The 24,166-nt window shown below is 44.1% G+C and overlaps 2 protein-coding genes across 2 annotated transcripts in view; one reads left to right on the plus strand and one right to left on the minus strand.

The window, feature by feature from the left end:
- OSBPL11 (oxysterol binding protein like 11) overlaps positions 1-1,610 on the minus strand; it is a 31,917-nt gene extending 30,307 nt beyond the window's left edge. The window contains exon 1 of the mRNA XM_085227685.1: positions 1,268-1,610. Within this exon, the coding sequence (XP_085083811.1) occupies positions 1,268-1,380 (113 nt within the window). The 5' untranslated portion in view covers positions 1,381-1,610. The remainder of the gene's footprint in view (positions 1-1,267) is intronic.
- An 8,300-nt stretch (positions 1,611-9,910) lies between these two features.
- Positions 9,911-24,118, plus strand: LOC100550137 (glycerol-3-phosphate dehydrogenase 1-like protein). Its single transcript, XM_085227664.1, has 8 exons — positions 9,911-10,069; positions 14,693-14,870; positions 16,244-16,384; positions 17,568-17,706; positions 18,765-18,877; positions 20,454-20,687; positions 20,843-20,949; positions 22,043-24,118. Exons 1-8 carry the CDS (start codon positions 10,029-10,031, stop codon positions 22,137-22,139), a joined length of 1,050 nt encoding a protein of 349 aa, XP_085083790.1. The 5' UTR covers positions 9,911-10,028; the 3' UTR covers positions 22,140-24,118.
- Positions 24,119-24,166: the final 48 nt, after the last annotated feature.

Raw genomic sequence — 24,166 nt, forward strand, 5'->3', positions numbered from 1 at the left:
ATTCTGCTTTCTGGTTGCAGTATTTTTATGTTATTTGAATGACAGTGATTCATGTATCACACAAGCACTCGCCAAGGCCCACTCCCACTGCTTTGGAACTACTTTGGTCCCTCCATCCTGAGCAAGGCAGAAATGAATTACAACGGTCAAGATCAAAACTAGAACTGCTGAACACAATTCCTCGTGGCAATGCCATGTTAATTTCCTATCTTAACAACTGCTGAAAATAGAGTAGCAATTTGAAAGTTCCAGTTTTAAATCAACCCAGGCCACTCTATGAAATCACTTTACAAGTAGCCTTTCAATAATTTGAAGCCATTTGAAGTGCTGTCTCCTAATAACTGCTTTCTAAATGGAAATAGGAAACAAGAGTCGAGCAGGAAGCCCGGCTCTCGGACTCTCCTTTGTAATCTACTTCACTGCAGCTTAGCGGTCACACTATTACAGACACCAGTGGGGAAAAGGCAGCTCAGCTTCAGTTGCTCTCAGACACACTCTGATGCTGATCACCCGCTCCTAAGCAAGCGAGATAATTTCCTGTCGGATGTCTGGAAGAGCAGTTTCTCAAGCACTCTCTAATTCTGTTAGTGCAGAAACAAAGCATCTTCCACCACTCCAAAGAAGTGGAGCCCTTACAAGCATAGAAGGAGGCACTGCTATGAGCACACGCTGCCTAAGCTTCACCCAACGCAGAATTACACTCCTGCACAGAGCCTGTGCTGACACAGGACCGCACTTCTCCATGCTGCGTGACCACACGCTGCCCACGCCCTGTGCGAGGAAAGCCAAATACAGAACTTCCAGCAGAAACCGGTTTCTAAACCCACCGTTTTAGACACTAACCCACCGTGTGGGTGCACCAAGCACCTACGGTTCTGCTGGTACAGACAGGCCGAGCTCAAAGCTGGCACAAAGTTTGGCTTTCTGGAAATGCTAGAAAAAAGAAACAAACAAAAAAAAAATGAACACCGCCAACAAGTTCGAACAGCTTCCCGCATTCTGCTAGGAAATTAGAAGCCACCAAAAATAATAACACTGGGGCACATTCCCGCAGCCTGACCACGTGGCCGGGCACTAACGCAAAAGCGCACCGACGGCCTCAAAGCTGCCGCTTGTCCCACCGCCACAGCCGAAAGGCAACGCGCGGAACAGATAGAGCGGCAGCCCGCAGCCCGCCCGGCTCGGGCAGCCCCCACGCAGGACACCGGCCCCGCCCCGACCTCCGCAGGCAGCGGCGGCCCCGCAGCCCCCGGCCCGGCGCGCCCACCTGTACTGCCAGCCCTTGGCGCCGCGCCCGCCGCTCTTCCCCGCCGCCGCCGGCTCCGCCCTGCCTTCGCCCTCCGGCCCCTTCGCGGCCGCCGCGGGGTCCGCGCACTGCATGGCGCCCCCGGCCCAGGGCGCGCCGCCGCCGCTGCCGGGCGGGCAGCCCCCACCCGCACGGCCCGCCGAGCCCGCTCAGGCAGCGCCGGGACCCGGCCGCGCTCGCCCCATGCGGGCTGCGATGGCGGCGGCTCCCCGCACTCTCGCGCCGCCTCGCTCGGCCCGGCTCCCCGCACGGCCGCCGCGGGCTGTGGGAAGCCCGCCCTCCCGCTCCCTCGCCCGGCCGCCTCTTCCGGGGCAGCGCCGCCGCCATCTTTAGTGCGGGCAGCGGCCGGCGGAGGCGGGGCGCCGCCATCTCCGCGCCGGGCGGGCGGCGGCCGGTCCGCCGTGCTCGGGGACGTTCCTCGCCTGCGAGCGGGATAGCAAAACGTGCTGGCCGGTTGGTTCTGCTGTTAGGAGAAACGTAGGGAGGTTATCCTGCTCAGAGAGCGTAAAGTCAAGCCGTCCAAGCGGCGTTGTACGGAGATTATTACAAGCACCAACAGCAAAACCATCAGCTCAAGCCTTATTCTGTCAGGCTGCCAGTACTAGTGCAACCTTTCTCTGCTTGTCTGATAGAAAAGTCATTTCTGAAGCGGGTAAAGCCAGCCCATTTGTGAGTTACGGTCATTACTTAGACCAAGTGCCTAGGGCTATATCTATCAGATATCTCGGCTCAAAGGATGCCACGTTCGGGCTAACTTCCCAGAGCCGGTTCTGTCACAGCGGTGAGCCGCACGCCGCCGTACAACACCGCTCCCACACCGGGACCTCTATCAGGACAAGTTTTGCTGGGGATGGAGCGGTTCTCCCGGCTGGCTAATGCCCTCTAGTGCGGGATGCAAGTAATTCATTTCAAACCTAACGCCCGACCTTAGGCCGAATTTTTATTTATTTATTTATTTATTTTTAAACCTTAATTCAGTCAGCACGCGAAGAACAGGAACATAGAACAAACCATAGCCTCCGTGAGTGGGTTTGTGGTTCTGCTCCACGTCCCATTCCATCTGATCACCACCCTCCTCCTCCCTCCAGCCCACAGGCAGGGTGTTTGGAGGAGCATCTTCCAGGCAGTCTCTTGCAGCACACATATAATATGGGAAACAACCATTATACACAGTGCCCTGTATGGGAACCAACATAGGTCATAGAGAAGCAAAAATGCAAAGGAGATGTTCTAAATTAGCCCATCTCCATCCCTCCTTGTCAGCACACCCAATCTCAGCTAACACAGAGGACTGCCTGTTACACCGACAGCTGCAGTGTCACTTACAGAGACACATCACCACTGCACAGGCATAAAATCCTCCACTTCTGCATTTGTACAAGTCCCGCTGGTCTCAACAGAAGCAGAACTTCACCTGTGCCGGATGATAAACTGATTTGCTTCCTCCATGCACGGGCGTTTTTCTTTTTTCACAGCGCTGCACTTGCAATATTGGAGATTGTCGTAAGGTGGCACTGACAACTGCATGACCAGATGTAATAAGAACGTACTGTTCAAGATGTCACTTAACTTCAGTTTACACTCGCTGCTAATTATAACTTGTGGTCAGTTTCACTGCTTTGATCACCTTCCCCAGTTGGAGCTTAATGGTTCAAAGTGACCAAAATCACACCTTGGCCCTTGTAGAAACAGCATAGGGAGAGCACAAAGGTGCCTTGGCGAAGCACCCTGATGCAGATATGTCCTAATTTATCATTTTGTTAATTCTAGAAAAACGTCCAAAACTTCATACTGCTCTTGCAGATTTCTTCCAAATCTTACAGTCTGGATATACATGCTTAGAATTTCTTCTGGTCAGTGCCATTTCTGCAGAATACCAAGATCTAACCATGTTCAAAGACTATAAAACCCAGCATATTTTTAATCACTTGTGTGCTTTAAAAACAAACAAACAACAACAACAACAAAAAAATCCTGTAGTTTTTCCAAATAGAAGTTACACAGGTTCTCTAACATTTTCCTGTTAGTTGGTCGGGACTTTTTTTCCTAATGTAAATCATACCTTTAGATGAGCTTAACCTAAAATTAAACCTGTGTCCTCCTCTGGTAGCCAGTGCAGAGAAAATAAATGACTGTTCCTGCTTGCTAAGGGAACTGCATCCTCTACAGAGGATGGAATAACATAAATCCTGGAAAGACAGAAGTATCACCTGCCTTCCTTGCACAAGGAGTGCTGTGTTTCCTAAGCATTGCTGAACTGGGAAAGCTGCTGACTAATGAGAAAATGACTAATACTGCTTCACATCTGCATTGGTTCTTTGTACAATCAATGCTTATTAGGGTTAGATTCTTTCTTCAGGCAGCTGAGATTAGAATTTATCAATAGTCTGGAATATATTTTATTTTTTCTGGGCTCTTCTACTTAATGAATATGAAAGAACTTCCCACGCTTACCATGAATAGAAGATATCTGCCCACTCTAGATGCTATAACACAAGAACACAAAAAGGAATATAGCTAAGCGAACAGCCTTTCTTCTACAATACAATGGATGCACCACTCCTCCACTATATTCTCCTGATCATACATGAGAATAGCCAAGGTCAGGTGAATGTAATACAAACTTACTTCAGCCTCCGGAGTATTTTACACTGTTTGAGAGGAAGTCCTGATTATGAAACTCTACAGGTTCCTCTGTATTACTGGGTCTGTGGTTTACAAGAAGTTAACATATGAAGCTCTGTGCTGTTTGACTTGCAGGATCACTGGCACGTGCTTTTAGTGGTTATTCATCATACCTTCTGTTGTCTTAATGAGTCAAAACCTTTATTTTATGTGTCCTTTTCAGTCACTGTCAATCATAAAGATGTCAAAAGTACCAGTCCCAAGACAGACCCCTGGGGAACACCTCTGATCACTGAGCCATTGACCACAGCTCTCTGGCTGCTACCTTCCACTCAATCTCTTATCCACCAAATAGTTCACCCTTCACATCCATCTCTCTCCAATTTAGAGGTAAAGATGTGGTGGGGGACCACGTCAAAGGCCTTGCACAAATCCAGGTCGATGACATCTGTTGCCTTCCCTTTGTCCACTGATGCTTGTCACTCCATCATAATTCCCTCCCTCCTCTCTATCAATCTCTGTGCACTGCTGTGATGCAGAGTAGCTCAACTATAATTCAAAAGCCCAGCCACAAGCATCAGAGCCACAGAAGGCAGCAGTTCATGCTGCCTCAAATGTTTCCCTCCCCATCCACAACCCACGTGCATCCTTCATAGTCACATTTGACACCATTTCCAGATGCACTAAGTATGACTTTGCATTGAGTCACGCACTGGGCTCCAACGTTACATCACTCAGCACAATCCAGACTCAGACACACCAGAGACAAGGGGAGCACATGCTATGGCTGTGGTTCAGGGCTTTCCAGCCCTTTCATCTACTTCATGACCACCTTCAACCTTTTTCTACCCTACCCTATGGCACAAATGGCATTCCTGCCTTCCACTGTTCTGCAGCTCACTCTGAGGATTCCTGTGCTCCATGTTTCTCAATCCTCTGAAAAGATAATGTGTTTTTCTTTTAATAAATGAAATAGCTGCTGAGTTAGTTCAGTTCTTCAGTCACTAGCCCCTTCTCCTAGAAGCCTTTTTGTGCTTCTCTTCACTCCTACACATTTTTTTCTGCATGGTTCCTATGGCAACTGTATACCTCTCCATCTGCTGCAGATCCCTGTTACCATGTTTTCTTTCTTGTCATCTCTGCCAAATAACATTTCCAGGTGTATCATGATAACAAGATTAGATTGGAAACCAAGCCAAAGCACTCAGTAGTTTTGGTAGCCAAACCTGCCATATGTAATCCCACTGCTCCATTGCCATATATGCTCTACCTGTAGGAGACTGATACCGAGCTCTTTTCAGTACCAGATGTCCCACATGTATCAGCATGCTCTAATCAATTCCGTAGCCACTTCATAACATCCGTATTACATCCTGCCTTCTCATCGCAGCCTCTGCTGCCTACAGGGCAGGTATATTTGGATACTGGAAAGCCTGTGTAGCTCTGTTGCCTGAGGAGTGTTTTGAAGACAATTACCAACCCGGGGCATTTTTCATTTCTGCTGTAATCGTATAATATTTTACTTCTCCTGAAAACCTTCTCCACTAGATTACAGAAAGCCCTACACAGTAGGGACTGTATACAATTTACTCTCCTGTCTATTCTGCTTGAATGATGAAAACTGTCTGAAATTTGCTTAGATTCCTATAGGCCTAAAATGCAACTTCATTTTCTGCTAAGTACTTTTGGAAAACTTATTTAAGCGTGGAAAAAAAAAAAACAAACAAAAAAACCAATACATTCCTGCTATATAATCCAATCAAAGCCTGCAGCAGAGAACTCAACTGAATAAAATGAATGGAGCAAAAATGTCACTGTTGATTTGTTTCCTAGATCCCATGAGCTGGTAAAGTCAGACTACAAGAAATCCACGTGGAAGCAGTAAAGCTGTAAGTAATTTGGACTGTAAATTCTTACAGACAGAAACTGACATTATTTGTTTGTATGCAGCACCCTGGAGGAGTTGTGTTGAGATATTAGATGTAGCCTCAGTATAAATGGCTGCTATTTAACACCTATAATTAACAGTGATTATGCATACAGTGAACTAGTGTTTATACATACATTTTTACAAAACTTCAATTTAGAGTGTAATTCAGGAAAAACTTGTGTAAAAAGAAAAAATCCATTGGAAATCACATAGGCCTGTGTTATATTAGTAATGCTGATGCTGCTCATCATTTGAAGGCGTGGGTTAGATGCGATGCTGGCAGTTTAGGTAGAGGCAGGATTTTAGCTATAGATCTGTGTGCTTATGAAAGATGTGAACTGCAATGCAGATAATGCAGGACATCTCAGAAATACACGGAAAGCATAGGGAAAAGGGAAAAAAGTGATATGCAGACAAAACTATCCTTCAAACATCAACAGTTAAAGGTGTAGCAGCAGAACCGCTCAAAATCAAAACCAAGCAGATCATGCACAGGGATGGAAATCAAGATGAAAAAGGTTTTATCTCCATCATTACAAAGAAAACAAAAGAAAGGATCACCAGCAATGGCAGTAGGGTAGATAGCTAGAAGCTAAAGAAATACATTGCTTGAGTTTTCATAAAGAAAATTAGGCAACCCTGGAGGGCAGAGGCAATTCACTTAATGGGCTTAAGGGCATGGCTATGGAAATTACCACATGCAATACAGCTGCAAAACTTGAAAGCTCTTCACCCTTCGGTTCTGAAGAACAAGTAATCTCCATCACCAAAATCTATAGGTTGGTCAGAACAAAATCTCTTGGCTTTTTAGCACACAGGCCAGAGAGCAAATGAGTAATAAACAGCACAGAGGGAAGCAGGAAAAGGGTTAAAGTGCAAGATAGCCATGTTACGTGTGGATGAGATGTATCTTTCTTTGATAAGATAACTGCATTTGTGGACGAAGGAAAACTAGTAAAATCTTATCAACCTGGACTTTGGTAAAGTATTTGATTTGGTATTACTAGAAAATGTAATAGTTAAACTCAAGAAGATGGTGATTAATGTAAACATGATAAAATGCTGAAGGAGTCTAGGACAGAGGTAAAAACTACTGATGGTACTGACAGCAAAGAATGGGCCTGGAGGAATCCATATGAATAATATCATTAAATCAGTTTGGAGCAAAAAAATGACAAGCAGGGTAATGAAATTTGCTAATAAGAAATCTGGGAAGTGTTTTCAATACAGAGGAAGCCTTACAGGAAGAATGACATGGTTGTTATGCCCTGGTAACAGGCATGGGATGAATTGTAAATATATAAAACGCAAGGACATGCACCGATTGACTAATTACATTTCTGCTGTAAATTAAAATTCATTAGCTATGAGCAACAGAAGAGGAAAAGCCACATGCCTGATATAATCATTAGAGAGGTAAATGCAATCTTATGTGTAGCTTAGCAAGTATTTCCGGGAACAACCATTAAGTATGGACAAGGCACTGGGTAAAATTCCACTGAAATTTTAGGGCATCGTTCAGGTTATCAGCATTTAGCAAGTCTGGAACAGGTACAGAGAAGCAGCACCCAGATAATCTGAGAAATAGCAATGAGGAGATAAGAGAGCATAAGCTTGGCAGAACGACTGCTGGGAAGGGATCTGATTCTTCCTTGTGAATACATTTGGGGCAGGAGGTGGGCAGAGAGGGAGAAGCCTCGATATGCAATGCCCTCTAACTTGCTCTCAGTTCCCTTTCCAAAGAGCAGCCAGCCCCCTATCTCCTCCCTGCCCATCTCCTGCCTTCTGCCTGCAAAGTTAGGCATTTATCAGTCACATTTTTATGAATGTCCAAAGCCCACCTTGTCCCCATGGAGAAAAGCACACCTGACTTAAAAGTTAAGAAAGCCTCTTGGCTGTCCTGGTTTTGCAGCAGTGACAAGTCTTTTTGTTTGTTTGCAGCAGCTGTTTGGCTGATCAAAACCAGCTGGCTTTGTAAACCCGGGCTGTTAACATGTGCAGAACCTATTAGATGCTGGATTGGATCAGGTGAGCATGGGTGGGGTGGCCTTGAGAGGGCTGTCCTTATCCTGCCTGCTAACCAGACCCAGCTTTTATGTCCTACATTCTAATGACTCACACCTGAGCTAGTTCTCCTGTGCTTATGTGAAAAACAAACACTGTGACTTTGTGGGAGAGAACAGGTTCTTCTCCTTTTCCAATAAAACTACAGTCATCAGCATCCACTGATGTTATAAGTGGCTCCAGGGCTTTCAAATCCAAGAAAGGATACATTTCTCTTGGCTATTCTGTGTCCCCACTCAAAACTGCCACTGAGATAGCCCAGGCACCTGAACCTGCCACATAAAGCAGCCTGCAATAGCCATGTGTGGCTGCACTCCTCCCCCTCTCCACAGAGCAGTGATTGCACAAACCAGAGGACAGCTCAACAGCAGCACCAGCTCTCCAGTTAATGTCATGGTGTACAGGCAAATGTGTGCATGCCCAGTCTCATGCTGCTACTCCCCATGGGTGCTGCCACATCCATCTGCCTGCTCGCCCTCTGCCACCTTCTGTGCACCAACCAAAGGTCAGTGCAAAGTCAGAGTGGAAGCTACAGGCACAGGACCCATTTGTAGTTTAAAGTTTTCACTTCAATTTAGATGAAACTATTGCTGTTTGCAGTACTCAAGAATTCTGTCTGCTAGGAGTACCTTAAGAGAAGGGACCCTTCAGTAAGAAAGGTAGTGATAAGACAAAAAAAGAGATAGTAGCTCTGTAGATTTAGGTTAGATGTCAGGAGGAAATGCTTCATGGTGGGAGTGCTGAGGCAATGGCTGCCCAGAGAACTTATGAATGCTCCTTCCCTGGAGGTGTTCAAGGGCAGGCTAGATGTGGGGCTATCAGGTGGGGGTTATTTCTTGCCCATGGCAGGAGGATGGAACTGAATAATCCTTATGGTCCCTTTCAGTCCAAACTTATCTATGGTTACCTGATTGTTGCATGAATTAGATCCAGAAGCCAATGCTTTGGTGTGTCCTCACCTCAGGGCCCGAAGAGTCAGCAGAACTGAGCAGCTGAGAAGTCTTGGGGTACAGTAGAAATGATAACTCCTCTTTATCTCCAAAGGAGATTTTCTTCATAGTAAAAGAGAGAATAAAACTAAGAGGCCAAGAGGAGCTATGCAGCCAGGGAAAGCACAAAACATGGTAAACAAGCTGAGAGTGCAGGAAATCCCCCTAGAACCAGAGCTTTCATGCCTTGGCTATACTCAAACTCTACAACTTACATCAGGCTCCTAGCTTTACCTTCATCTTCAGGAGGCTGTTTTTCACATATTTCCTGGCATTTTATGTGAGCTCAGGATGCAGCTGAGCTGATGAAGGTGGGCTGATCATATGCCTACCTCCAAAACTATCCACACCCTTCCCAAAAACACTGGCAGCTGTCCTCAATCTATGAGTCACCGTATCAATCTGCTTGTCATGGAGCTGGGTGCTTCTGAGTTGGCCCCTGGGCAAGAATAGCACCTGCAGGCTGAGCCTCAGAGCCCAGCAGGAGAGAGCTGGTGGGATGTGGGTGGGGGAAGCACAGGCAGAGAGAGGGCAGGGAAGCAGCTCCATAGCACAAAAGGGGGAGAGAAAGCAGCTCTGATGAGGAGATGCGGAGGGCTGAGAGGTGACATATGGCAATTTGCAGGGAGTCATGGATGTCAGACCATATAGGGGAAAAGAAAGACACTGCTTCATCCTGCCTTGCTTCCATCGACATAAGAAGCTGCAATACAGTCCATCGTTCCAGTTTATCAGTTGAACACGGTTCTTGCAATGCACTTATCCCCTTTCCCTGGTGTTGGAGAGACAGACCCCCATCTGCGGGATGATCCTAACCAGTATCCATCTGGCTGGCAGGACAGGTGGCACACAGAGCAAGCTCCGCAGACCCCCGCTGTCACCTCATCCCTCCTCCTTCCCCGCCTCCCTCCCACGAGGTGAAGCCCGATCCGTTTCCAGCCCCGAGAGGGACCCCGCCGGGCCGGGCACAGGGCGCATCCCCGCGCTGGTGCCGCCTCCCCGGGGGCAGGACCGATTCGGGGCCGCGGGCCCTCGCAGCCTGACGCCCGTTTCTCCCGCAGGCGCCGGGGGCCGGGCCGGAGGCGGTGCTGGTAACCGGGCCGAGCACAGCAGCATGTCGCCGCTCCGCGTCTGCATCGTGGGTTCGGGAAACTGGTGAGTGAAGGGAACCCTTTTCCTTCCTTCTTTCTCCCATTTTCTCCTTTTTTTTTTTTTTTTCTCTCTTTCTCTCTGCCTGTCCCTCCGCCTCCTTTAGGCGCATCACGGGATGCCGGGGGCCCGCACAGCGCCGTGCCGGTCTCCCCTGCCCAGCAGCGGGGCCGGGGTCCGCAACAGGTCCCGGCGGGGGTCGGGCGGCGGGGTGCGGGTCTCCATGGTGCTGAAAGCGGCAGCGCTCACCGCGCCGCTCCGCCGCCCCCGGCCGGGGCTTGTCCCGTGTTAACGCTCCGGGCACCGACTGGCTGCACCGGTCTGGCATCCCTGCTCTGTTAAAATAATAACCCAGAGGGAAGAGGAAATTCTGCAAGCAGCTGCTCTTAGCTCCGGGCTGGGGGGGGTCTCTTTGTATTATAACCCAATTGGGAATTGTCAGACTGTTCGCATGCAGCAAACGCAAACAGAAGAAAGAAATGCAGAAGCCAATGAGAATTGGAAAAACATAAGGCTTCTACTTAAGTGCATGAACTTAAACATTGAAAGCCTGGCACCAGGACAGCGTGATCCCAGGGAGAATGAGAGCTGAGCCAGTAGTTGTGTTTGTTTGTGGCAGAATCCGTGCTGTTCAAATATCAGCCTAAAGTAGTTAGCAGAGCAGCAGCACTGCTCCTATTCCTTTGAAAGAACCAGGACTCGGGGTTTGTTTAACAGCACAACATACTGGCATTCTTCACTTTCATCATTTTTGGCAAGCAGTTTTGCATCTCTTCTCAGAAAGAGTGGTGATGCAGTGGCACAGGTTGCCCAGGGAGATGATAGAGTCACCACCCCTGGAGGTGTTCAAGAATCGTGGAGAAGTGGCACTGAGGGACATGGTTAGTGGGCATGGTGGGGATAGGTTGGGTTAGGACTGGATTATATTAGTGGTCTTTTCCAAACTTAAAGATTTTATACACAGATATAGCTTTGTCAAAGTATTGTGCTAAGGTCCCCAGCTTATCCTTGCCCCTGCTTATAGGAATACATCTGCTTCCACCCAGTCTTTTTTGCTTGGACGAAAGCACTGCTTGCAAAATCTCCTTGGCACTGACAGCCTCCACTGAAGTCCGTAATCCTTGTCTCAATGGACTTTGCATCTTACTTACAGTTTGTATAACATAAGCACAAATAAAACGAACAACATGTATGTGCGTGTGCTGGGGATTAGCAAACAGGTAATTCTTTGGATTGTTTTTGTGCAAGAAGGGCAAGTTTCTTAAGAATTTTACATACCTGACAGCTTACCAGAAGCAAATACCGGAAAAAAAAAAAAAAATCAATAGGAGAAGGAGTGGCTGCTTGTGATCTGCTGAGAGCGCAGCATAGCACTGCTCTTTACCTTCCTGCCGTGCAAAACCAGCCCACTGCTTCTTAATTGCCCACATACATAACATGTTTACAGACCACGGGTTCCTGTGCATGACATCTCTAATGCACGGTCTTTGACATGCAGCCATACAACTCCAGGAGCTCACCACCACACAGCTGGCTCATTGCTGCATCTCCTCCTCTGTCCCAATGGATACAGCCCTCCCTGTCATTTCTGCAATAGCTTTTCCTCAAATGCCACTGTTACCATGTCATTCTAGCACTTGAATCCCTTCCGTGCCACACTCTTCTTATCTTAAACACAGACATCCAAGCCTACACGAGTTGCTTATTTTACTTCCAAGATTCTCAAGAGCCACAGCCAAATGTCTGGCATTGTTGATCAGCCAACAATTACTCTCTCGCTACATCCTCAAGCAAGCATCTCACGCCACGTTCCAGGCTGTTCCTTCACCATAAAACATTCTCAAAAGCCAATTAGTTGTTTTCCTTCAGACTGTAGTATAGAGAGCTGATTTTCACAATGTGTACCGACTTGCAAAGAGCTGATACAAAGATACTGAGAACCCAAACCCCTGGACGGCTCAATGCAGTCTGCTTATTTGTCCTGTCTGCGTTCATCTCTTGCTTCCTATCATATGGATAGACCTTAAAGTTTTTGTGAAGGAGACAAATGTTTTCTCTAGTGTTTAAATCACACCTGTTCATAGCCTCTCTGACAGTACAGGTAATCTCAGCACAACACAGAAGAGTGTTTTCCTTTGGCAAACACCATTTCCTTACATTCCCCCGAATATTTGGGTGACAGTTCAGACAGCTGCACTCGAGTCTTTCCTGCAGCTCAGAAACGTGGCTGACATGTGATGCAGCGTGTCGCAATAGCTCATGTCAGCCACAGAAGTTCAGCAGCTCACACTGGCTTACTAAGTCAGCACTGTCAGGAGAATCAGGGCTGATGCGGTTAAGTAAAACAAAGGCTACACCACATCTTGTAGCTGTCAGCCAGGCACAAGAAGGGTTCTGTTTATGTTAAGCATTGTTCAGTTATCTGTTTGTTAAAAGGTTTATTTAATTGTCTCACTCTTTGGAACATAAAAGCTCTGCCAAACTTATTATATTCATTTGGACTCTCTGCAGTGAAGAGCTGGCTTTAACTAGGCACGTGTCTTTACCATGCACAGATGGCCAGGCTTTTTACAAAGGTGTACAGAAACATGATGATTCAGTAGTCATAAATTAAGCGGGGGAGGCTTCAGCTGGATACTTAGAGTTTAAAAAAAAAAAAGCTATGAGAATGCTAAAGCACTGGGACAGGTTACCCAGAGAGGAGAGAAGGTAGTCTGAAGAGTTTTTAATACTCAACTGAACAAACCCAACTGACCTGATTCCAACTAAGGGATGTTCTTGCTTTGAAGTCTTCTCAGGGTTCATTCCAAGCTGATAGTCAAAAGGTTTCATGGAGCCCTTTCAGCTCTAATTTTCACCAGTTCCAATGTAGTGAAAGAGCAGGTCTTATTTAAATTACACTTAATGAAAAAGTTTTCCTATTTACTGATAAAAAAATCTCCAGATAAGTGACAGCTTTATTTCTTAGCAATATGAAAATCCCTTCCAACATGATTTAACATAACTGAGGAAGAGGACCGACTGGCATTTTCACTCGCTTTAAAAGAATAATCTAAATGGAGTTCTCAGTCATCTGTGAATCTTCACAGAATGGTTTTAGAGAGAAAAAATAGCGTGGCAAAGTCTTTAGCATGCAAGTGTCCTTGGTTTTGTTTGCACAAGCAGACCTTCCATGCCAAGCCTGTGTAGTCTGCTGAACACTGGCGTCACAGACAAAGCAATTCTTCTTTCCAGCTCTGATTAGTGGGGATGAGTTTTCGATGGCCCAGTTAAAACAGCGTGCTGCTTTTTGAGCAGTATAGTTCCATAGCCATTTCCTCTAATGGCTACTAAGTGCCTTTAAATGTTAAACTTTGTCTCCTCCAAATTCCTATTTCCTTTAAGAGAAACCAAACAAAAATACTGTGGTTTATGAAGGTACCTTTACACGTAATATGTCTTCAGCTCAGTGCTTTTGTGCTTTCTTACTGATACACATTTATGGTACTGAGCCACAAGTCAGCCTCAGCTCAGGCCTTGGCTGTGCTCTCTGTTGGAGAGCAGGGGAAGAGGACCAGGACACAAGACACTTTACAGATAATAGGAACATACTATGAACATATGAGCGCTCTTGAAATAAAGGTTTACCCTGAAAATGCTTACTTTACACTTACAAAGAACCAAAACAAAACAAGTGACATTTTTTGTTGGTTTGGTTTTTGTTGATTTTTTTTTTTTTTTTTTTTTTTTGAAAGAAAGCATGATGGCTGCTCAGGGTATAGTATGCAGCCAACACTCTGGTAAAGTGAAAGCTTACCTCAGTGGGATTTCTTTGTGGTTAAAGATTAAAACAAAGCCCTTCTTCTTTATTACCTGTTGAGCAATTAGCCCTGTGCAAAGCTTCCACATCAGAAATAGAGTTGAGCCAAGTTACCTCGTGGTTTCCCTTTGAACTGCTCACAGCACAGACCTCACTGGACTTTGTCTGGGATGCACTTTATCAGCTACGGAAAACTGAACATATCTGAATCCTGCTCACACTCCTTATTGTGAATGTGTTCCAAATGGGTCAGAGGATAAGAATGCTGTCACTGGAGCCCCTCTTTCAGTTGTGTTAGGTACTCCAGAAACCGTTACAGTGATCATTAGAACCACATCTAAAGAGAAACCATCAAGTTCAAATTTGTTTTGTTGTAACTCCTTAGCATTTATCTCTTACATAAAACCCTTATTGCAGCTATTTGGTTATAGGTAGGGAGCTGACATATATCTGTGTTAGATGCAATGCACACAGGCTGTCATAGCAGGATCACCCAAGGTACTGCATTGCTTTACATTTGTTGGTTTTTATATTAAAAACAATAATCTGAGGAGTAATAGATATTTAATTATAATAGTGCATTTTTAGCATTGTTGAAGGTACATCCCACTTCCACTCTGCAATCTTTCATATGACTTCAGATTCTTTATTACATCTAGTTCTAATTGCTGTGATTTTAAATTGAGTTTTTTGGTTTTATATAGAGTAATGCACAAAACTTTCTGATAAACTTAGTAAGCATGTGAACAGCTTTATAGCACAGGATTTTTGTGAGATATTATGTTGAAAGCAATTTGTGTTTCCAATTGGCAATTGATTTTTTTTAAAAGGGGATCAGCTATAGCAAGAATTGTTGGCAAAAATGTCCAGAAGTCCAACAGATTTGATCCTACTGTCAAGATGTGGGTATTTGAAGAGATCATCAATGGAAGAAAGCTCTCAGAAATAATCAACCAAGAACACGAAAACGTTAAATATCTCCCTGGATACAAGATGCCCAAAAATGTGGTAAGTTGGGAAAAAAAAAAGGCACTTTTTTTATATATATATATAAGGAAGGCAACACTGATTCATTCTGGTTTGCCACTTAACTCACTCCAGTATTACAAGTATGAAATATAACCCACTTCTGTGACCTCTGCTTGTCTCCTGTTACACAACTTCAAACACCCACTGTGCCAAGTACAGGTACGTAACGTGCCATCCTCCTCTCCAGCACAAATCAGCATCTCTCTGCCTGCTATTCCTCAAGCTATGTCTACACAAAGAGATTTCAAACCCACAACATCTTCTGGATAAAAAGGGAAAGCTACTGCTCTCCCTTCTTCTAAAAAAGGAAATCAACAGCATGACTAACAACCATGGCTTACAAGGAGATGAGCAGGGAGCTATTGCTTCTTGGGTGATTTCAGGATAGCAGTGCATTACTATAATTAATAATGCTACAAATTCTATCAAAATAAAAGGTATCTAATTTTTGTATACATTTGAAATACCAAATTATACCCCACTACTTAATCAGCCTAGATAATTCAATGCTACTGAAGCAAAGTGGGCCTTTCAGGCTGTTTGAGATTTTGCCAAATGTCTGCTCTGTGAATTAAAGAAAGTAGCACTGCTTTTCTAGAACAGCTTAGAACAGCCATAGTTGTAAAGGGAAGTTAAGATGCTGCATGTGGTGGGTCTCCATGCCTGGAGAGTGGTTATATTTAGTACTATGTTACACAGTACTATGTGCTGGGATTGCATTTTTGCACTCCCATGATTTGAACTTGGCACACAGTTCTCCTGGGTTCAGATTGAATTGCCATTGTTATTTTCACAGTCCTGGAACACATCAACAAGCTTGTTTTCATCATCTGAGAGCAGCCTCAACCCATCTCTAGCAAAGTCTCTGAGATCTCTACAGCATAGATCAAGTGGCTGCACTGGAGGAAGGGCCCCTCACATCTCCATCTCCAACTGAAAAATTTTTACTTCTCATTGTTTCTCCACATTTTGGAGAGACAGAAAATCTCTCTGCACAGTTCTGGTGATGCAACCCCTCTGTCCTGATCTCACATGGCTCTTTTTCCTTTCAAGCAGCCTTTCTGGCAGCAATCCTGATTCTTCAGTGAGGAGCCCCACTAGCTTTAAGGTTGCATGCTGTAAGGCTGTGTGTCTAAGGGCAATATTTTCTCTGATTGCAAGAGCAGACTTAAATTCACCTCCTGTTTCCTCTGTAATCTGGCTTTAATTATTGTTCTAAGTAACACTAGCATTTAGAGGAAGGTACAGCTTGCTGGTTATTAAGCACATTGCCTCAATGGTATGACTTTGCAAGGCGTGAGAATTCTCACCTGGTGCGAGGGGGCTCATTTTCCTTGTTACACTTGTCTCAGGTGGCTGTACCAGATGTGGCTGAAGCAGTGAGAGGGACAGACATCTTAGTGTTTGTCCTACCACATCAGTTCATCGGACGAGTCTGTGAGCAGATGGCAGGTCACATAAAGCCTGGAGCATTTGGGATTTCACTCATCAAGGTAGGTTGTTGTCTCCATAAGAATCAACCTGTAAGGAGTAAATATGTTCAACTAAAGGATAGGCTCTCAGCTGCACACTCTGCATAAAGTAAGCATTTCCTTCTTCTAGAGTGGAAACTCACAAAGACTCCAGTAGTCCCTCTGCTGTTCATGTGACTAGAGAGTTGAAAGGATTGGGCAATCCCATTGGGCCAAGTAACCATCGTTATCAGTCATCTTTAGCCTGGATTAGTTTCCACTCTGACCAGTACAGAGGTGAAAATGCAGAGAGAGGGCTGCATGAGCTGGTGCTGCTGCCAGGAAAAATATTCCAACCTCAGCCTCTGTTAACTCTTAATTAGAGAAAGCACAGGGTCTACGTGCCTATCCTGAGTGCGTGCAAAGCTGTTTGTGGAAACACTGCACAGGAATATTAATAACTTTGCAGAATTGGAGCATTTCCCATTTGTAATGAAAAGGGTAATCGCTTTTTAAAGGCTAGAGCTGTCAGATTATCATTACATTAAGGGGAAATTAATATTTTATGAGAATCTCAAACTAGAAGTTTAAGGCAAAATGTAGTCTCCCACTTCTACCAACTATGTTAAAATTCAATTTAAAACCGAAATATCAGAAATTTAATTCAAGTTCTCAGACTATAATATCAGATCTTTCCTTTTTTATTTTCCCCTATCAAAATTATCTTGCAAGTAGCAGCACATAGAGGAGGGGATGGTGAGCAGAGGAAGGACATTCCTGAAAATCTACTCCTTTCTTCAGCTTCAGAAAAACTATGACAGCTCAGTACACTCCTTATACCAATGAAGCATTATGGTTAATACTTCGGATCTTGCTAAAGAAGCCACTGCTTGTAAGCTCATTTTAAAAGTATGGCGCTGCACCACAGGAGTTTAACACAAAGGAAAAATGCAGCACAGAAGGACACCTCAGGGCAGCAGCACTGCATGTGAGCCCTGTTGCAGGGTTAACTTTATTGCACCTTCTCCCTGAACTTCCCTTGAATTTGTGCTTAAAAGTACAAATACAGAGCATTTGGCTCTAATGGCTAATGCTAGCAAATACAAGACCCAAAACCTTCCAAGTACAGCCAGGCAGACCTGCAGGCAATTGGACACCTGCTTTAACAGCACTGCTGCTGCTGTCATTTACCTGTACTTAGGTTTTGCTTTTGTCTCTTATTCAGGGGATTGATGAGGGTCCTGAAGGGCTGAAGCTCATATCTGACCTCATTCGAGAGAAGCTGAAAATAGAAATCAGCGTGCTTATGGGGGCCAACATAGCCAAAGAAGTGGCTGATGAGAAGTTCTGTGAAACCACCATTGGTAACTATTGCAAAGGGCAATTTCATCTCCTGTCTGTGGCTTACCTTCACCTATGGCAGGACAGTGTCTGCAGGCAGCAGTGGGAGGCAGCCTGCAATGAGATGTGTTGAGGTTCTGCACGATGCCATATGTGCAGTGTGTGCTAAACTCATTCAGGGGAGAGCAGTTCCCTTTCCACGGAGATTGGTGCTGGTGGGATCAGATCCCAAATGACAGCAGGTTCCAGTAGTGAGGGCTGTGAGCTAATTTCAGCCATTAAGATATTACAGCATAACCCTATTCATATAGGAGTTACCAAAAGCTACCTGTCTGTAAAGCCCAGTGCTGGGTACTGAGGCAGTCGATACACTGTGCAGTTTATCTAAGAAAGTGTAATCAGAAGCTCAAACCCCCTGAGGCATATTTCTCCATCTTTGTATTTCTCTGTTTAATAAGAGTAGCACAGTCTGTTCTTCCCTCCCTAGAACTGGGTCGCACCTGACTACAAGAGTTCACCCAGCAGTTTTAAAATCCATTCATTTCTGAAGTCAGCAGAAATTAGTTTCATTCTTCAATAGCTGGTGGAGATTAAAGAAGAAAAAAATATATTGCAATACTGTTCTTTTACTGTGCAGAGGTTACAGTAATAGTGAAAACCATGCCAGCTGGGCATTTGTTGCTGGAAGAGAAACTAGATATGAACAGAATGAGATAGGATCAGGAGAGTTAGGCAATATTCATTTTCTTGGGGGCAGTTTAATTTCTGCTGGCCCAGCTTTAAGCCGTGACAGGGCGACGACTGTGCAGGGAAGCTTGCTTGCCCCTTGCTTTTGGGGCCTCAAAGTGTTTCATTTCTCCTTATGGAAAGCCACAGAGCCCATTAGTAAGCAAAGCCAAGAACGCTTACACTCCCATGCTTCCAGCAACAGGAGCAAGCATCTTCTTCAGCAAAGCCCAGTGACTGTGACCACAAAACCCAAAGGTCCCTAGGCCCTTACTTCAGGCTTCATTTCATTGTGCTTATTGCTGTGCCACTGGAACATCACAAATGCTCTAACTTTCATCCTTCCTTCCCACAGGCTGCAAAAACGAGAAACAAGGGCAGATCTTTAAGGAATTACTGCAGACTCCCAACTTCAGGATTACCGTAGTGCCTGACACTGATACAGTGGAGATCTGTGGAGCCTTAAAAGTTAGTGACTTCAAACCAATTTTCTTTTTTTATCAGGACTAAATTCTTACCCCTGCCTGTGCCTCTGTAAGCCGCATGGTCTAACGTTAGTCCTGCTGCCTTATGATTGAGTGGGCATGGACAAAACATGTAACATTTCCTGTGTCAGCTCTCCAATACGAAAAAAAAAAAAAAGAGAAAACTTGCTTAAAGATATAACAGCTGGCAAAACATTTCAAAATAGCTGATTTTTGTATTTATTTTTAACAGAGTCACCTCTGTTCCTGAGGGAAGAATTTAGTCCACTATATTTTCTTGTATATATGTTGTAAGCATGTGAAACAAAGACTCCTTCTACATACAGTAATTCCAAATAATAGCTTGCTTCCATATTTCAAGTAATGACCCACTAGAAAGCAGCATCAGAAGCACCACTCTGAGCTGGAAGCATATCTGGACGGTGTGTAGCCATGCCCACATAGAGATCCCAGGCAGGGTCAGAAGAAATACCAGTCATCAAGTTTCCACGTCAGGGGCACTTGAGTGAAATTTGGGCTTTGTTTTTAAATGTGCCAAAACTGAACTCAAGCTACAACCATTTGTAGTTTCTGTACAATCAGTCATTTGCATCAGTACACTTCATCTTTCCTTGGAGGAGGAGTTTGCTGATTGGTGAAGACTTGGTTTTGCTTAACCTAGACATGAATAAGGTATTTACACTCAAAGATTTTGCCTCCAGCTACAGGCTGGAGTTCATTCAGTTGTAAGGGAAATTTCTGCTCCCTTTGAAATCATTGTTTGTTTTAGCAAAGGCAGTGCCAAAGCAAAATCAGCGGCATTTGTAGTAACATATAACTCAAATACAACAAACTACGCTTCTGTAGGGGCAGCAAATTAAAAGGTGGGGAGAGGGACATGCAGGACAAGGCGAGGAACCAGGAAGATTTTTAGGATCCCAATACATTTTTTTAGAGCTGTATGAAAGGCCAATTCTACTGACCATCCTTGCAGGCAAAACCAAGGTTTGGTCTATTGCAGTGTCAGAATGTAGAATCAGTGAACTACGGACTGGCAAAGAAGAGTTAGAAGGCATGTCTTCATTCAGGTTATTTTAAACAGTTCAAACAGAAATGAGCCCCAGCTTGGAACTAGCAGGAAAAAAACATTAATTGCACGTTGCTACATGATTGCAATACAATATTAAACAAGCTGCTCTGAGGTTTGCCCCCTGGAATAACAGTGGATGCTTCATAAAATCCAACAAAGTTGAGCAGCTTTTGCTTGAAATGTAAAAAGATGCCTGCCTTCCTCAGAACAAATTCATAGGCACCGTGTTGTGTTAAAGAACTGTGGAGATGTGACCCCGAGAGTCATGGTTAGGGGGCATGGAGGGGTGGGATGATGGTTGGACTGGATGAATTTAGTGGTCTTTTCCAACCTTAATGAATCTATGGCTCTATGAACCTGGGGCCCATCCTGCTGAATCGAGTGGAGTCACAATTGTGGAATTTTCTTAAAGCTTGCTTTGTGTACCCTGATGAACTACACGTCTTACCTGATGATTTCCTTTTTGTCTGTTCTGCACGGAACCTTTTAGAACATTGTAGCAGTAGGAGCCGGCTTCTGCGACGGACTGAGCTTTGGTGATAACACGAAGGCAGCAGTGATCCGTTTAGGCCTTATGGAAATGGTGGCCTTTGCCCAGATCTTCTGCAAGGGATCTGTGTCAATATCCACTTTCCTGGAAAGCTGTGGAGTTGCTGACCTAATCACTACCTGCTATGGAGGACGCAACAGAAAAGTGGCGGAGGCCTTTGCTCGCACAGGAAAAGTAAGAAGGATTTTGAAATATTTTAAGCTTTAAAAAAAAAAAAAAGAAAGAAAGAAATTCTTTGTTTTCATAAAGGCACTGTTAGTTGTTTACCTTTTTGGTAACTGTTGATGTTACAGAAGTATTCCCTCTGATCCAAGTAATCTCTCTTCTAGTCCATTGAGGAATTGGAAAAGGAGATGCTGAATGGACAAAAACTACAAGGTCCTCAGACTTCAGCTGAAGTCTACAAGATTCTGAAAGAGAAAAATATGCTTGACAAGTAAGTGTTTTGATTTAAAACAAAACCTGACTCACCGGGTATGGCCACAAATTATGAACAATTCCTAACCTCCTTCTTGCTATTTGTGGTCAACTGTCCTGTTCATTTCTGTAACAACTGCTTTCTACATCTTGGGCCACCTTGAAACTCAGCCCAACTCCTCATTGCCATGATCAGTAGAATAGGATGAAGGTAAAACAACCTCAAAAGAAACAAGCCACAGGCATATAATCCACCAGAGAAGTCCAAAGGAACTACCCAGATATCACTGGCTCACACCATGCAAGACTGAAACACATAGATAGAGCAAGGTTAAGAATGTGATCTATGGGTCAAAGGATTTATCATTCTCATTATACCACCATCACAGCTTGCAATACTGCTCCTAGTGCAAATAATCTCAATATAAAAATTCAGGAGTCTGCTCACGAGCAAACTATTTTACACACATTGAATAATATGTGCTGATATCAATGCCTCAGTGCCACAAAAGAAGCTGATAATTCAGTTAAAGTAATACTTTAATTATTTGGATGGTAATATAGGATTTATAATTTAAAGCCTGTCCTACTTTAGCAGTACATAGATTCATTTAAAATGATAAATCTATTAGAATCTAAACAGATACAGAAATTTTAAGTAGCACTGCCTTTAAAAAGAAAAGAAAATCATTAAAGCATTTTCTTTTCCAGTCTTTGTCTTTCAGACAGCAGTAATGAACACAAATTATTTACGCATTTTACACAGAGAAAGGAAAAGGGGATATGCAAGTCAGGATTTTTCAGTAAACAAGAGCAGAGGACAGCTTTGTCTCTAAAACAACTTCTGTTTTGTCACCTCCAAAGTTGTCCTTAAGCTCCCTTGATTATCCTAACCTCATTCCTACTGGTTTGTCTTCATGGTGCTCATTTATAATCTTCCAATCCAGGTAAAAATTTTACTGTAGCAAAGTTTCTAGAGAAATAAAACGTTTTCAGATACTTTTCTTCTGATGTAACAAGCAACAAAAAAAGCTAGATGCTTTTTCCATTACATTTCCAAAATGTGTTTGTGTGAACTTTCAAAACTTTTTCTTTTCCCATGCTTCTGTTAGGTTTCCGTTGTTCACAACCATCTACAAGATCTGCTACGAGGGTGAATCGATCCAGAATTTCATCTCGTGTCTGCAGAACCACCCACAGCACATTTAGGAATTGGCTCTCCCCACCTGGTTGTGTTCTCATCTTTGCAGGACTTTATCCACTCCACAGCAAATAAAGTAGACAAATAGATTACGTGGCAACGCTTGCTGTAAGAGCAACACAGAATGTATTTCAGTATCCTCGTTCTGGGGATGAAAATCTGCCTTCCAACGTTATATCCATTCAACAGGAAAATGTAAAAATCTGTCTTTGCTTTGAGATAGCAATTTGAGCACTTGCCTGCAATTTCATGTTGGTTAAAGACAGTGACCCTCATAATTTTTGTAACAGGAGTTCAATTTAGCTCACATGGACCTCAGCACTTTGCTTTCTAATATTTGTTACAGAACAGCACAAGATGCAGAAAAGTTGAAGAATGCATCAAAACAGGAATGAGAGTTAAAAGGTCCTACAGCAATAAGATGCAGCCACGTCAGCCAATATGGGATTCGTAATTCCCCTCAAACACAGATAGCATAACATTTTGTATTTTGAGATGTTTAGTCCTTCCTTGAACATTTCCCATGGTAAGGCACTTTGGAAAAAACAGGTATTGCTGCTGTGCTGAGACACACATGAATGTTCAGCAGATGTACAAAGAAAAGTTTCAGGGGTGGGGGAGGAAGGAAGGGCCTTTTTTATTCAGGACACACGGAACCTCCAGTAGTAATCTGATTTCCTTACATTTACTGTACTGTTGAAGAACAGGAGAAGAAAAATGAAAGGAGAATGACCAAAAACATTCATGTGAGTGTTAGCACTTGTGAGCAAGTGTTACCCACCGGTATTCGTGCTGGCTGGGAGGAGAAAGCTGAAGAAGAGACAGCTGGGACACACGCACAGCTCAGCCTGCAGCCTGTGCAGTGCTGTTGTTCTGAGGATACAGAAGCAGCAATGGAACGCTCTGCGTTCCCTGACTTTGCAGACGTGCACAAAATCGACCGCTACAGACGCACAGAATTCCTTATCTAATTGGATCCAAAACCGGGCTGCATTTCAGCTCCACCAGGAAACCCCCAGGACTGACACAACTGAACTGCATTTGTCTTCCCATGGACTGCACCACGGCACTGCCCCGACCCCACTGCAGAGTGGGCAGCACTCCTGAAGGGAGACAGCTCTCTCCCTTCTGAGTTTTACACACCAACTGGTTCTCCAACCAGTTTTTAATTTTGTTACCAATGGCATTCATTTTAGAAACATCCAAGTTTTCTAAACTGTATCAGGTAACTTTACCCAGCTGATGTTTTTCAGAGCAAAGGCCGGCTGTGAAATAAAGAGCATCACATTTTCCAAGCTTTAATACCCTTTTTAAAAGATTCATATTCAGAAAGAAGGCAAGCAAAACGGAAGAGTAACCTACTTTTGCTTTGCTTTATCTGATTTTCCAGAAGAGCAGAGGGGAACACAAGGGGCTTTTTAATCTGTATTCAAATGACAAATTGGTTTGAAAAATAAACCAAAAACAGGCTAGGTTATTAAACCCTTTCCATGCTATACTTTAGAGGAATATTACTGTCTTTCATGTTTATCAGATTTATATGGCGTTGTGTATCAAATATAAAAATAAGTAATTAAAAAATAATAATTAAAAAGTCTTAGTCTTACAGCTAGGAAAGCTGGCTCAACTGGTGGGAACGTGGCTGCAGCACCCCGGTCCCTGCTGGGCAGCAGCAAAGGTTGACAGTGTGAAGGCAGCAATGGAGCCCATACGAAGACCCTGGGCTGGAGGAACGGGACTGCAATAGCAAGTGAGAAAGAATTAAATACTGTGCAGTCCTTAACATGTCAAATACATGAGGATGGGATAGAGAATTCAGAAACCTCCTTATTTCACGGGTGGGCTGAAATTCTCTACCTCATTTCTGAGCATCAAACATTTGACAGTCAAAGTTTCAAACAATACTTTCTCGAAGTGATCAATAAATGCAAGCTTGATGTAATTTCATTTAAAAAAAAAACTCGCATAAAATAAATGAATGTTCTGACACAGTCTCTATTGTGCTTGTTTTTACAGCTAGCACTGTCAGCTCTCA

The sequence above is a fragment of the Meleagris gallopavo genome, chromosome 7 (assembly GCF_905368555.1).
Source record: "Meleagris gallopavo chromosome 7, MGAL_WU_HG_1.1, whole genome shotgun sequence".
Lineage (NCBI taxonomy): Eukaryota > Metazoa > Chordata > Aves > Galliformes > Phasianidae > Meleagris > Meleagris gallopavo.